Source organism: Scyliorhinus canicula, chromosome 21 (assembly GCF_902713615.1).
Source record: "Scyliorhinus canicula chromosome 21, sScyCan1.1, whole genome shotgun sequence".
Classification (NCBI taxonomy): domain Eukaryota; kingdom Metazoa; phylum Chordata; class Chondrichthyes; order Carcharhiniformes; family Scyliorhinidae; genus Scyliorhinus; species Scyliorhinus canicula.
The window spans coordinates 13,274,206-13,289,889 of record NC_052166.1 but is presented as its reverse complement, the minus strand read 5'-3'; the positions used below and the strand labels follow the sequence as shown (position 1 = coordinate 13,289,889).

The 15,684-nt window shown below is 47.6% G+C and overlaps 1 protein-coding gene across 3 annotated transcripts in view; it reads left to right on the top strand.

Moving 5' to 3' along the window:
* exd3 (exonuclease 3'-5' domain containing 3) overlaps positions 1 to 15,684 on the top strand; it is a 617,516-nt gene that overhangs the window by 568,892 nt on the left and 32,940 nt on the right. For all 3 annotated transcript variants that reach the window (XM_038781915.1, XM_038781916.1, XM_038781914.1), the window contains one exon: positions 9,704 to 9,797. In XM_038781915.1, the coding sequence (XP_038637843.1) occupies positions 9,704 to 9,797 (94 nt within the window). The remainder of the gene's footprint in view (positions 1 to 9,703; positions 9,798 to 15,684) is intronic.

Here is a 15,684-nt window from a genome sequence, read left to right as displayed (position 1 = left end):
ACAGGGTAGTTGTTATGGGAGACTTTAACTTTCCAAATATTGACTGGAAAAGATATAGTTCGAGTACATTAGATGGGTCGTTCTTTGTACAATGTGTGCAGGAGGGTTTCCTGACACAATATGTTGACAGGCCAACAAGAGGCGAGGCCACATTGGATTTGGTTTTGGGTAATGAACCAGGCCAGGTGTTAGATCTGGAGGTAGGTGAGCACTTTGGAAACAGTGACCACAATTCGGTGACCTTTACGTTAGTGATGGAAAGGGATAAGTATACCCCGCAGGGCAAGAGTTATAGCTGGGGGAAGGGCAATTATGATGCCATTAGACATGACTTAGGATGTGTTGGTTGGAGAAGTAGGCTGCAAGGGTTGGGCACACTGGATATGTGGAGCTTGTTCAAGGAACAGCTATTGCATGTTCTTGATAAGTTCGTACCAGTCAGGCAGGGAGGAAGGGGTCGAGCGAGGGAACCGTGGTTTACCAAAGAAGTGGAATCTCTTGTTAAGAGGAAGAAGGAGGCCTATGTGAAGATGAGGCATGAAGTTTCAGTTGGGGCGCTTGATAGTTACAAGGAAGCGAGGAAGGATCTAAAGAGAGAGCTGAGACGAGCAAGGAGGGGACATGAGAAGTCTTTGGCAGGTAGGATCAAGGAAAACCCAAAAGCTTTCTATAGGTATGTCAGGAATAAAAGAATGACAAGGGTAAGAGTAGGGCCAGTCAAGGACAGTGGTGGGAAGTTGTGTGTGGAGGCTGAGGAGATAAGCGAGATACTAAATGAATACTTTTCGTCAGTATTCACTCAAGAAAAAGATAATATTGTGGAGGAGAATGCTGAGACCCAGGCTATTAGAATAGATGGCATTGAGGTGCGTAGGGAAGAAGTGTTGGCAATTCTGGACAAGGTGCAAATAGATAAGTCCTCGGGGCCGGATGGGATTTATCCTAGGATTCTCTGGGAAGCCAGGGAAGAGATTGCTGAGCCTTTGGCTTTGATTTTTAGGTCATCATTGGCTACAGGAATAGTGCCAGAGGACTGGAGGATAGCAAATGTGGTCCCTTTGTTCAAGAAGGGGAGTAGAGATAACCCCGGTAACTATAGGCCAGTGAGCCTATCGTCTGTGGTGTGTAAGGTCTTGGAGAGGATTATAAAAGATACGATTTATAATCATCTAGGTAGGAATAATATGATTAGGGATAGTCAGCATGGTTTTGTGAAGGGTAGGTCATGCCTCACAAACCTTATCGAGTTCTTTGAGAAGGTGACTGAACAGGTAGACGAGGGTAGAGCAGTTGATGTGGTGTATATGGATTTCAGTAAAGCGTTTGATAAGGTTCCCCACGGTCGGCTATTGCAGAAAATACGGAGGCTGGGGATTGAGGGTGATTTAGAGATGTGGATCAGAAATTGGCTAGTTGAAAGAAGACAGAGAGTGGTAGTTGATGGGAAATGTTCAGAATGGAGTTCAGTTACGAGTGGCGTACCACAAGGATCTGTTCTGGGGCCGTTGCTGTTTGTCATTTTTATAAATGACCTAGAGGAGGGCGCAGAAGGATGGGTGAGTAAATTTGCAGACGACACTAAAGTCGGTGGAGTTGTAGACAGTGCAGAAGGATGTTGCAGGTTACAGAGGGACATAGATAAGCTGCAGACCTGGGCTGAGAGGTGGCAAATGGAATTTAATGTGGAGAAGTGTGAGGTGATTCACTTTGGAAAGAATAACAGGAATGCGGAATATTTGGCTAATGGTAAAATTCTTGGTAGTGTGGATGAGCAGAGGGATCTCGGTGTCCATGTACATAGATCCCTGAAAGTTGCCACCCAGGTTGATAGGGTTGTGAAGAAGGCCTATGGTGTGTTGGCCTTTATTAGTAGAGGGATTGAGTTCCGGAGCCATGAGGTCATGTTGCAGTTGTACAAAACTCTAGTACGGCCGCATTTGGAGTATTGCGCACAGTTCTGGTCGCCTCATTATAGGAAGGACGTGGAAGCTTTGGAACGGGTGCAGAGGAGATTTACCAGGATGTTGCCTGGTATGGAGGGAAAATCGTATGAGGAAAGGCTGATGGACTTGAGGTTGTTTTCGTTAGAGAGAAGAAGGTTAAGAGGTGACTTAATAGAGGCATACAAAATGATCAGAGGGTTAGATAGGGTGGACAGCGAGAGCCTTCTCCCGCGGATGGAGGTGGCTAGCACGAGGGGACATAGCCTTAAATTGAGGGGTAATAGATATAGGACAGAGGTCAGAGGTGGGTTTTTTACGCAAAGAGTGGTGAGGCCGTGGAATGCCCTACCTGCAACAGTAGTGAACACGCCAACATTGAGGGCATTAAAAAATTTATTGGATAAGCATATGGATGATAAGGGCATAGTGTAGGTTAGATGGCCTTTAGTTTTTTTTTCCATGTCGGTGCAACATCGAGGGCCGAAGGGCCTGTACTGCGCTGTATCCTTCTATGTTCCTGTATCTGGGGCCTTACAGCTTGCCCCTCCCCCGCCTGCATGCTGGAAGAGACTGTCTGTGAAGCACAAGACTGTTTCAACTTTCCAGCCAAACCTCTCACTGTTTTCTGCCGGGTCTGGCGATCAGAAGACATACCATTCCAGGGGTAAACTACTCCTCTAACATTCACCTACGCCTTTTCATCAAAATTCCACCTGGATCTGGGTAAAAAGAGCCCTTTTCTGTGACTTTGAACAGGAACAACCTTTTGTGTGACCAATCACTTCATGGTCACAAGCGGAAGTCATGTATCTGCTCCCACAACCTCCCTTGGCAACGCGTTCCAAGGCACTCACCACCCTCTGTGTAAAAAAGAAACCTGCCTCACACATCTCCTTTGCCTCACAGACCTTTAACCTATGCCCCCTGGTGACTAGGGATGGGCAATAAATGCTGGTCTAGCCAGCGGCACCCACAGTCCGTAAATGAATTTTAAAAAACCTTCACTCAAAGGGTCAGGAATCTTCTGAATTTTTTATTCCAGCGGGTTGTGGATTCTCCATCGTTGAATGCATTCAGGGAATTGAGAGATATGGGGAGAGCAGAAAAGTGGAGTTGAAATATAAGATGGGATTGAATGGTAGAACAGACTCATATGGCCTACACCTCCGATTTCTCCTGTTCTTCGGACATTTTCTCCTAAATCTCCTATTTGATTTCTTGGTGACTTTCTTTTCCTGAGGCTCTTTTACACAATGGAAATACTCGTTCTGTGCCGACTGTTTCAAATGGGCTGGAGAACAGTAACTTTTTGTTTAAAGTTGACAAAATGGGAAATTCTAGTTACCTACTAGAACAGTGTTTTACAAACTTTTTTTCGAGCGACCGCGTTTACAGAATGGCCGACTATTGCGACCCACGCTACATTCACAAAAGATTCTCCATTATTACTTTTAAAAAGTCGCACTCATTGTTGGCACTTCTGTATTAATAATGTAAATTTGAAAATTGAGCTGCATGTTCCACCTTAAACGACAGCTCCACCCTGACACCTTGCGAAAGGATGTAACTCAAGAATATTTGATTATTTTATTTCTTCACACACATTCTTAGCATTTGGAAAATTATGTGCAAGCACTGGAAAGTTCAACAGGCTCCTATTGCACAGTTCACACATTCAAAATCTAACACGACCTCGGATAGGAAATTGGAGCCCTAATTGTTGAATGGGAAACACAGTCAGACAGAATGTCACTGGACACCTGTCAGTACCGGTTCCAGGTAATTATACAACAGACTGAAAGCATGCTTTAAAAAAAAATGAGTGCTGGGCACAGTTCAGCTGACCAATATGCAAAACACATTCAATATTTCACCAACTTTGGATCCTCACTGTCTTCAGGTGATGTCGGGAAGACTGGAGAATAGCCAATGTTGTTCCTTTCTTTAAGAAGGATAGCAAGGATAATCCAGGGAACTACAAGCCGGTGAGCCTTACGTCAGTGGTAGGGAAATTATTGGAGAGAATTCTTCGAGACAGGATCTACTCCCATTTGGAAGCAAATGGACGTATTAGCGAGAGGCAGCACGGTTTTGTGCTTTTCGAGCACGTCACAAAGATGATTGATGCAGGTAGGGCAGTGGATGTTGTCTATGTGGACTTCAGTAAGGCCTTTGACAAGGTCCCTCATGGTTGGCTGGTACAAAAGGTGAAGTCACACGGGATCAGGGGTGAGCTGGCAAGGTGGATACAGAACTGGCTTGGTCATAGAAGGCAGAGAGTAGCAATGGAAGGGTGCTTTTCTGATTGGAGGGCTGTGACTAGTGGTATTCCGCAGGGATCAGTGCTGAGACCTTTACTGTTCGTAGTATATATAAATGATTTGGAGGAAAATGTAACTGGTCTGATTAGTAAGTTTGCAGACGACACAAAGTTTGGTGGAATTGCGGATAGCGATGAGGACTGTCAGAGAATACAGCAGGATTTAGATCGTTTGCAGACTTGGGCAGAGAGATGGCAGATGGAGTTTAATCCGGAGAAATGTGGGGTAATGCATTTTGGAAGGTCTAATGCAGGTAGGGAATATACAGCGAATGGTAGAACCCTCAAGAGTATTGACAGTCAGAGAGATCTAGGTGTACAGGTCCACAGGTCACTAAAAGGGGCAACACAGGTGGAGAAGGTAGTCAAGAAGGCATACGGCATGCTTGCCTTCATTGGCCGGGGCATTGAGTATAAGAATTGGCAAGTCATGTTGCAGCTGTATAGAACCTTAGTTAGGCCACACTTGGAGTATAGTGTTCAATTCTGGTCACCACACTACCAGAAGGATGTGGAGGCTTTAGAGAGGGTGCAGAAGAGATTTACCAGGATGTTGCTTGGTATGGAGGGCATTGGCTATGAAGAGAGGTTGAATAAAATTGGTTTGTTCTCACTGGAACGACGGAGGTTGAGGGGTGACTTGATAGAGGTCTACAAAATTATGAGGGGCATAGACAGAGTGGATAGTCAGAGGCTTTTTAAGGTAGAGGGGTCAATTACTAGGGGGCATAAGTTTAAGGTGCGAGGGGCAAGGTTTAGAGGAGATGTACGAGGCAAGTTTTTTTACACGGAGGGTCGTGGATGCCTGGAACTCACTGCTGGAGGAGGTGGTGGAAGCAGGGCCGATAGTGACGTTTCAGGGACATCTTGACAAATACATGAATAGGATGGGAATAGAGGGATACGGACCCCGGAAGTGCAGAAGATTTTGGTTTAGACGGGCAGCATGGTCGGCACAGGCTTGGAGGGCCGAAAGGCCTGTTCCTGTGCTGTACTTTCCTTTGTTCTTTGTAACTCCTGTAGTTTAGTCGCCAGCTAATGCCAACCTTGGCGAACAATTCAAGTCCCGATAAAGGCGGAAAGTTCTTGCTGTAGAGGAACTGATTCAGCTGCTGGAGTCCATGGCGCCACACGGCATAGACAGATGCTTGGGGACATACCTGTGAAGAGGGGGTGGACAGCGGCGGGGTCATGATGAAAAAAATAAGCGTTCTTGAAGGACAAGAGCCCCGGTGTGGAGGGACAATTCGGAAGTGGAAGGAGTGGACATAGGGACTTGTAGGGCTGGAGGAGGCTGTATGTCCAGCTTATCTGAGAGAATGATAAAAGACGCACGGGGTTTGTTAGTGACACACTGAACTCAAGAAATAATACAGATCCTGACGCTGAACACAGTAGCAGGATATGTCAGCCAAAGAGAATTGTACAGATCTCTGACTGCAAACTGCCAAGCTACACTTTGGCCCAGAGAGGCAAGGAAGTCCATGGCACCGGCTTCGACATCAGCTACATTAGGTCGGATACAATAACGCAATGAGAATTTTCCTAGAGAGAAAATGGTAACATGGTCAGGCAATATTTGGGGATCATTTTGGTGACCTCTTGGCAACCCATTCTAACTATCCGGCGACCGATCCGCGGGTCGTGATCCCCACTTTGAAAATCACTGTACTAGAAGAATAAATGCACAAGATTCTATTCGACTTGAAATGCATAAAATAAACGTCATGTTGGCACAGTGGTTAGCACTGGTGTCTCTCTGCGCCAGGGTCCAATTTCAGCCTTGGTGACTGTGTGGAGTTTGTACGTTCTTTCCGTGTCTGTGGGTTTCCTCCGGGTGTTTCACGCCCAAAGATGTGTAAGTTAGGTGAATTGGCCATGTCAATTTACCCCTTAGTGTCTAAAAATGTTGGGTTATTAGGTTTTTAAAAAATTAATTTATGGATGTGGGTGTCGCTGGTTAGGCCAGCATTTATTGCTCATCCTTCGTTGCACTTCAGATGGTGAGTTTTAAAAAAAAATGTAAAGCACCCAATTCTTTGTGTTTCATTAAGGGGCAATTTAGCGTGGCCAATTCACCTAACCTGCACTCCTTTGGGTTGCGTGGGTGAGACCCACAGACAGGTGGAGAATGTTCAAACTCCACACAGACAGAAACCCGGGGCCGGGATCGAACACGGGTCCTCGGCGCTGTGAGGCAGCAGTGGTAACTGCTAACCACTGCGCCACCGTGTCTCTCAGGTGGTGGTGAGTTGCCACCTTGAACCACTGCAGTCCTTGCAGCATAGATAGGTACATCCACTGTGCTGTTAGGGAGCGAGTTCCAAGATGTTGCCCCAGAGGCAGTGAAGGAACGGCGATATATTTCCAAGTCAGGGTGGTGAGTGACTTGGAGGGAAAACCTCCAGGTGGTAGGGTTCCCAGGTATCTGTTGCTCTCGTCCTTCTGGGTACAGGGATAGGGTGGAGGTGTGGGCCTAGATAAGGTGTTGGTTCAGCGGGTCAGTGCAGACTCATTCTGCACTATAGGTTTGCTATGATTCTATACAAAGTCAGAAAGCAGAACAATTTGCAATATCTTTTTTATATTCTATATTCAGAATTAAGATGATAAAAATATGAATTAACAGGCAAACTGTGGTTGAACAAAGCACATTTCACATTAAATGGCAATGGTATTGTCGCTGGACTAATAATCCAGACACCTCTGGGGACTCGGGTTCGAATCCCACCGCGGCAGATGATGAAATTTGAATTCAAGAAGAATCTGGAATTAATATTTTAATGATGACCATGAAACCATTGCCGCTTGTCATAAAAACCCATCTGGTTCATAATGTCCTTTAGGGAAGGAAATCTCCAGCCTTACTAGTCTGGCCTACATGTGACTCCAGATCCACAGCAATGTGGTTGATTCGTACAATGACCTTTGAAATGGCCTCACAGACCATTCAGTTTCAGGGCAATGAGGGATGGCCAATAAATGGTGGCCCAACCAGCGAAGTCCAGATCCCATGAACAAATTTTTTTTTTAAAGTATGACCAAGACTGATCCCATGGAATTCTCAGAAACCTACCCAGTGTCAGTGACCACTGTGAGTCACAATCTCTCATTAAAATCATGGGCAGAATTTGGCAAAGTTCCTGATGTGTTGGGTAGGCTGGGTCTATGTGGATGCGTTTGATGCAGTGTAGAGAGAGACAGACTTCCAACACTTGATGAGATGCAGTGCCATCAGCTAGACAGCGCCATCGGCTAGACAGTGCCATCGGCTAGACAGTGCCATCAGCTAGACAGTGCCATCAGCTAGACTGTGCCATCGGCTAGACAGCGCCATCGGCTAGACAGCGCCATCAGCTAGACTGTGCCATCAGCTAGACTGTGCCATCAGCTAGACTGTGCCATCAGCTGGACTGTGCCATCAGCTAGACTGTGCCATCAGCTAGACAGCGCCATCGGCTAGACAGTGCCATCAGCTAGACAGCGCCATCGGCTAGACAGTGCCATCAGCTAGACAGTGCCTGCTGCCAGAACGACCAGAGGCCCAGGAGTACGGAGCTACCTACAGAGGTAGGTAGATGAGGGTAGGAGGAGTTTTGTGGGCGGAGTATCACAGCGGAGAGTCGACAGCAAGTTCAGGGAGGTGGCTCTCAGCAGGCACCTCCCTTCCTTATGCCAGTTCTCTTGATGAGACACCTCACCATTCTCCCGCACTCTCCTCACAGCCCCCCCCCCCCCGCCCCCCCCCCCCCCCACCCCACCCAACACCAGCTCATCGGGACACCATGAGCAGCCTGCAATTTTTCTTGTCATGGCAACAGGCCCATAGTTGGATTCATGCCAGCAGCAGCAGGATCAGTCCCTTAAGTGGTCATTCATGGTCTACTCAAGGGCCTCAATTGAAATCGGACCTTCTTGCCCTGAACTTAACTTTGACATAGTAGAAGGCAGGAGGCGGTCGCACGCCACCCTTCTGCCCAATTAAATGCCCTCACCATCTCCAAGCATCCCTGACAAAGGGTATAAAAGTTCCTCCTGTCAGTGACGTTATCACCTTGTTCCAGGCTTTGGCTCACCCACACCTTGCCCAATTCCATTGGTGGAAATAGCTGATACTGGTGCTAATTTCTAGTGGTTCTGGTGCAGACGGACTAGTTTGGATCACAAATGTTATGCTCATAGTATCATGCGAGTGTCGCCTTAAGAAATGTTTGTATTATCACATGGCTTCAGTGATGTCAATGTGTGGGTGGAGCTGGGCTGTGGCTCTGGCTTTTACTTTCGCTTTGAGCTGGAAGCTGGCTGTGCCCCGAGTTTTACTTTCGGTTTAGATTGTTGAAAGCTGGAGTCAGAAAAAGAAGGCTTCTCTCTCTCTCTCTATATTAAAATCTGTAAAGAATTCAAACCTACTGTTTTTGTTAAAAGGGTTTTCCTGGTTTTATTGGATGTTGTTGTCAAGTTGAAATAGCAGGAAGGGAAGTTATTAAGTGTCATATGGAGAGAACTGTAGCTGTGTGGTGAACTGTAGTTGATTAAAAAATGCTTACTGTGTGTGTTTATAAAATGTTAACTGAATTTGTAGACTAAACTTTGTTTTGTTTAAAAGTGCTTAAGGCCTCTGTTAACATAACACCAGAAAAATAGGCCCTTGTGCTCCTCATAACCAAAATCTATAAATAGATGTGGGTCAAGTTGAACTCCATGATATACTTTGGAGTTTTCTAAATCCTGGCCCATAACAATAGCCATCTGCCTCTTTGTTTCAGTGGCTGATTACCTATTTGCAGCTCCTCAGGATACCAATGGCCAGGACTTGAGGTCGGTAATGATGGCAGCACGGTAGCACAGTGGGTACCACTGTTGCTTCACAGCTCCAGGGTCCCAGGTTCGATTACTGGCTTGGATCACTGTCTGTGTGGAGTCTGTACGTTCCCCCTATGTCTGCGTGGGTTTCCTCCGGGTGCTCCGAGTTTCCTCCCACAAGTTCCAAAAGACGTCTTGTTACGTAATTGGGACATTCTGAATTCTCCCTCTGTGTACCCAAACAGGCTTCGGAATGTGGCGACTAGGGGCTTTTCACAGTAACTTTATTAGAACAAAGAACAAAGAATATTACAGCACAGGAACAGGCCCTTCGGCCCTCCCAGGCTGCGCCGATCCAGATCCTTTATCTAAACCCGTCGCCTATTTTCCAAGGATCTACTTCCCTCTGTTCCCTGCCCGTTCATATATCTGTCTAGATGCATCTTAAATGATGCTGTCGTGCCCGCCTCTTCCACCTCCGCTGGCAAAGCGTTCCAGGCACCCACCACCCTCTGCGTAAAAAAACTTTCCACGCACATCTCCCTTATTGCAGTGTTAATGTAAGCCTACTTGTGACAATAAAGATTATTATTAAATTAAAAAATTAAGTTTGATCCTGTTGATCCTGTGTTGCCAGGTCTGTAATGGAGATGAGTACCTGAAGCTGTCAGTGCAAGAGATGGTACAAGCCGTGCGGTCGAACGCTGGCTCAGAAAGAGCAGAATGTCCAGGTAACCCAGAGCTGGGGGAACATTGTGGGGGAGGGGGGGAATCATTGAATGGCTGTATCCCAGGCTTTTGTTTAGTTGAAAAGATCTCAGTGCATGGACGTGCTCCTTCTATCTACAAAGGACAGGGCCTGTGTGAATCTCACCTGATTCCAGTCACGCTACATTTTTCCTGCTGCTCAGAGGTATGATCTCTACTATTAATGTACGTTCCATGTGGCCTAAATCTGTTATCTGAGGTACAGGCTCTAGCCTAATCTGTTAGTAGAGGCCCAGGATCTGGCCTAATATCTTAGTTGAGGTCCAGGCTCTGGCCTAATAGGCTATCTGAGGCCCAGGCTCTGGCCTAAACTGCTATCTGAGGTACAGGCTCTGGCCTAAACTGTTATCTGAGGTCCAGGCTCTGGCCTAATCTGTTAGTGGAGGCTCAGGTTCTGGCCTAATATCTTAGTTGAGGTCCAGGCTCTGGCCTAATAGGCTATCTGAGGCCCAGGCTCTGGCCTAAACTGCTATCTGAGGTACAGGCTCTGGCCTAAACTGTTAGCTGAGGTCCAGGCTCTGGCCTAATCTGTTAGTGGAGGCTCAGGTTCTGGCCTAATATCTTAGTTGAGGTCCAGGCTCTGGTCTAATAGGCTCTCTGAGGCCCAGGCTCTGGCCTAAACTGTTATCTGAGGCCCAGACTCTGGCCTAATCCATTATCTGAGGCCCAGGCTCTGGTAAATTGGTGATGAGGATAAAGTGGAACTACAGTCGACGCTGCTAACCATTTGACACACAGCCACCTCTCTTTTTTTTAAATTGTTTTTTAAATAAATTTCGAGTACCCAATTATTTGTTTTCCAATTAAGGGGCAATTTAGCGTGGCCAATCCACCTAACCTGCATATCTTTGGGTTGTGGGGGTGCAACTGCGCCACGTGCCGCCCAGCCACCTCTCTTCAACGAAAGAATAAGGATTGCATCCTTTTGAAAATGCCGCTCTTTGGCAGACTCAAAGCTTTCGATCCAGGTGGCAAGAACTGGACTCGGAGCATATGTGCTTTTTTTCAGGGAGATTGCTGGACTCGAACTTGAACTGGACTCAGAGCGTATGTTCTTTTTTCAAGGCGATTGCTGGACTCGGACTCGAACTGGAGTCGGAGCATATGTGCTTTTTTCAAGGCGATCGCTGTCATTGGGGATGATCACTAGATGGTAATGCTTCTGACCGCTTGTGGGGCACCCACTTTCAACGTCATAAAGAGCCTGACTTATTCCGCAGCCCCAGATTCCCAACACATTTGAAGAGCTAGTGGTACACGTGACATACCACTACGACCTTACGCCATCAGTTATCATACAGAGATACTGATTCAATACGGCCGAGAGGACTCCAAGGGAGTCTGTTACCGGGTTACTGGCACAATTGCGCAAATTGACAAAGGTTTAAGACTATGGGCCATCCCTATCTGAGATGCTACGGGACCGCCTCGTATGTGGAGTAAATAATATGGCGACCCAACGGAAATTGCTGGCCATGTCGTTGCTGGACCTAAAAAAAACCTTTTGAGATCTCCCTCAGGAGACAGTGTGGAGAAGGGAGTACAGGAGCTCCAAGGGATATCAGGGATAGAGGAAAACCACATTTAACAACCCCCCCCATTCTGGTGCACAGTGCACCCAAGGCCTGGGACATCCGGGACCCCACCACGGCCCAAACGCCGCCAGGACCAGACCCATTGTTCAAGAGCCACTGCAGCCCGGCGGCATGCCTCCCTGGAATCGTTGGCGGACGATCCAACGTGCTGCAGCACTTGTGGCCAGCAGAATCGCAGGGTTAGGAAACCGCAGCTCAGACAGCAAACCCAACATCCTACCCGAGGGAGATGACAGGCCACTTCTTCCAGTTCTTCCCTCCACTTGGAACAACCTGATGACGAGGAACATATTCAATTGCATTGCTGTGCCACAAGTTTCCCACATTAGGATTACAATCCAGGTGAATGGCCACCCGTTGGAGATGGAGGTGGACCCAGTGGCCGCAGTTTTGGTAATTGGGAGACGCTGACAAGAGAAACAGGACCGGAGGTCAACGGTTGAGTTTATGGAACATCGATGCAAGGCTAGCGACCTACACGGGGTACATCAATCCATAGCGGGCACATCAATGGCTACCGTTAGTAATAGTGAAGGGCGGTGGACCGGGTCTGCTCGGCCATGACTGGCAACAGATGGGCATGGGAGGACTTTACCAAAGATGTGCGGGTTAGGTGGATTGGCCATGCTAAATTGCCCGTAGTGTCCTAAAAAGTAAGGTTAAGGGGGGGGTTGTTAGGTTACGGGTATAGGGTGGGTACCAAGGTTCAATACAACTGCAGCATGACTTGCCAGTTTTTATACTTGATGCCCCTTCCAACGAAGGTTTTCCTACACGCCAAAGATTTTTCATGGCCTCTCTTAGCTCTCCTAATCCCTTTCTTCAGTTCCCTCCTGGCTATCTTGTATCCCTCCAGTGCCCTGTCTGAGCCTTGGTTCCTCAGCCTTACATAAGTCTCCCTCTTCTTCTTCCACAACATTCAACCTCTCTTGTCAACCATGGTTCCCTCACTCGACCATCTCTTCCCTGCCTGACAGGGAGATACATATCAAGGACACGTAGTATCTGTTCCTTGAACAATTTCCACATTTTAATTGTGTCCTATGTTCCCAATTTATACACTTCAGTTCTTGTCTGACAGCATCGTATTTACCCTTCCCCCAATTGTAAATCTTGCCCTGTTGCACGCACCTATCCCTCTCCATTACTAAAGTGAAAGTCACAGAATTGTGGTCACTATCTCCAAAATGCTCCCCCACTAACAAATCTGTCACCTGCCCTGGTTCATTACCAAGTACCAAATCCAATATGGCCTCCCCTCTGGTCGGACAATCTACATACTGTGTTAGAAAAGCTTCCTGGACTCACTGTACAAATATCACCACATCCAAACTATTTGATCTATTTGGGAAGTTGAAGTCACCCATGACGACTACCTTGTGACATCTGCACCTTTCCAAAATCTGTTTCCCAATCTGTTCCTCCACATCTCTGCTGCTATTGGGGCCCCAGAATGCGCTCCAATTATCCAAATACCTGAAGCACTCCCTCCTCTTCCATTCCTGCAGCCACGTGTTCAACTGCACTCTCTCCCTATTCCTAGCCTCGCTATCATGTGGCACCGGCAACAAACCAGAGGTGACAACTGTTGCACGTTTTACTTGAGTGTATTACGCGTTTATTGGAGTGTATTAACACGCCTCCGTTTAAAGGCCGTGTGCTTAACACTGCTACAGCTCTGTGTGTGTAATTTCAGCTCGGAGTCGCCAGGTGCCGTATATAGTCACCTCACAAGTATCTCAAGGTCAGGTTCAAAGTAATAAAACTATACACCGATTAGTAAGTTCCAACGATCAATATTTATTATACAAATATAATAAATACGCATGCACACGCTAAAGACTAATACCTATTTCTACTATTAAACGACTAAATACTTATCTAAGTAGGAACCAGCAAGGTCAGGGGACAAGGCCTTTGTTCCTTTCTGGGCTGCACCTTCTGTTCGTTACTAGTCGAATACTGTATAAGTAATGCTGGGTTCACGTAGCGAGCGTCGTTTTGGGACTTACTGAACGATGGCTGGTGCTCAACGGCTGGTGATGGAAGACAGGATCAACGGCTGGAGTCGGAGTCAGGATACAACAGCAGATCTGGGTCGAAGTCAAAACAGCAGTCCAAGCCGGAGCACAAAACAGACAGAACCATGTGCGGGGTCTATCTTTATAGGGGCCCCCAATGTCCGTGCCTTTTCGGGGCGGGCTTTACCTGCCATGCATCGATTGGATCATTTCCCAATCGATGTCTCACAAATCCCCCAATCTGAGGGTCTCTTCTCGATGGGTGGGGCGGTCTCTAGGGTCTTTTGTGATGGATACTTCTGGTGCCGTTTCGTCTGGGCGTCCACTTAAAGTATCCATTCAAAACCAAATGTTGCTATTGTGTGTGCCCAGATCTGGATTGCCTCATTACTATGCAAAGCGTTTTGCTATTTACACCTTTGGTTGAGATCTTCCACCTGGCCATAAACTAGTTTTGCTACGTGCAGAATGCTAATTAGCTTTTGCAGACTGCTTGTCCTGGCTAAACTGCTTTCTCCCTGCAGTCTTAGCAGTTCTCCATTTTGTTAGCCCAGTGTCCATCTTAGGTGGCTACACAACTCTGTCTGTCTTGGCTTTTAACTTCCAGCTTAACTCCCTAAACTTGTTTATTACATCCACACCCCTTTTCCTACCTACGTCGTTGGTACCAATGTGTACCATGATGTCTGGCTGCTCACCCTCCCCCTTAAGGATCCTGAAGACATGATCTGAGACATCATGGAACCTGGCACCAGGGAGGCAACAAACCATCCGAGAGTCTCGCCCGTGCCCACAGAACCGCCTGTCTGTCCCTTTAATTATTGAGTCCCCTCTAACTAGTGCTCTCCTAATCTCCCCCTTTCCTTCTGAGCCCCAGAGCCGGACCTCGTGCCAGAGACCCGGTCACTGCAGCCTACCCTGCTAGGTATTCCCGCCCCCCCAACAGTAACCAAAGTGGTATACTTATTGTTGAGAGGAACGACGACAGGGGATCCCTGCACTGACTGCTTCCTCCTCTTCCCACCTCTAACTGTTACCCAGCTACGTTTGTTCTCAGGTGTAACTATGTCCCTGTAGCTTCTATCTATCACCCCCTCAGCTTTCCAAATGATCCTCAGTTCATCCAATTCCAGCTCCAGTTCCCTAACACGGTCTGTGAGGAGCTGGAGATGGCTGCACTTCCCGCAGGTGAAGTCAAAGAACAAAGAAAAGTACAGCACAGGAACAGGCCCTTTGGCCAGCAAGGACACCGGTGGTCTCCCTTACCTCGAACTCTGCAGGAGGAACATTCCCTAGCTGCCATCACCTCTACCTAGTTTCCCAGTAAAAAAAAAAGTAAATAGCTTACCTGCTCACAGCACTGAGTCTTTTATTTTAGGTTAGAGGAGGAGAGAGGGTAAGAGACACTACACGTTGTGGTAGTCTGTGAAGAGGTATTACTGTACCTAGTAATGCTGGAACACCATTGGTAGATAATATATGCTTCCTATTGGTCAAGCCTGTATGGTAGCTCCGCCCTGCAAGGAGGGGTATAAGAGCCCGTGCCGCCCCAGCAGCTTCCTTTCTGTACCTGAGCTGCTGGGGGAAACACCTAGCTTATTAAAGCCTTCAGTTGTTCTACAACCTCGCTTTAGTAGTCATTGATTGTGCATCAATTTAATAAGCTAGATTTAAAGAATGGGGCTCCGAATGAAGCCGGAGTGTCTGCAACTCAGCCCCCACGCAGTAAACTCGGCGGCAGATCCTGCACTCGAGGGTGAGCCCAGAAGTCTACACTCTCATCGAGGACACGAACGACTTTGATGCCGTGATGGAGTTGCTGAAAGGACATTACATTCGCCCTGTGAATCAGGTCTATGCCCGGCATCTACTAGCAACGAGGCGACAAATTCCTGGTGAGTCACTAGAAGAATTCTACCGTGCGCTCCTAGTGTTGGGGAGAAACTGCAGCTGCTCGCAACTTTCAGCAAACAACCACACTGACCTGTTGATTCGGGACGCTTTCGTTGCAGGTATGCTGTCCTCTCAAATCCGCCAGCGTTTGCTGGAGAAAGAAACTCGAGGCCTTAAGGAGGCACGGGCCCTTGCCGGCTCCCTGGATGTGGCCTCCCGAAACGCCAGCGCCTACGCCCCCGACCGAGCGGCAGCCCCCTGGGCAGCGTGGAAACCATCTGCAGCCGACTCCGAGGCAATGCCCCACACTCCCCCACAAGCTTGCGCTGCAAGACGGCCCG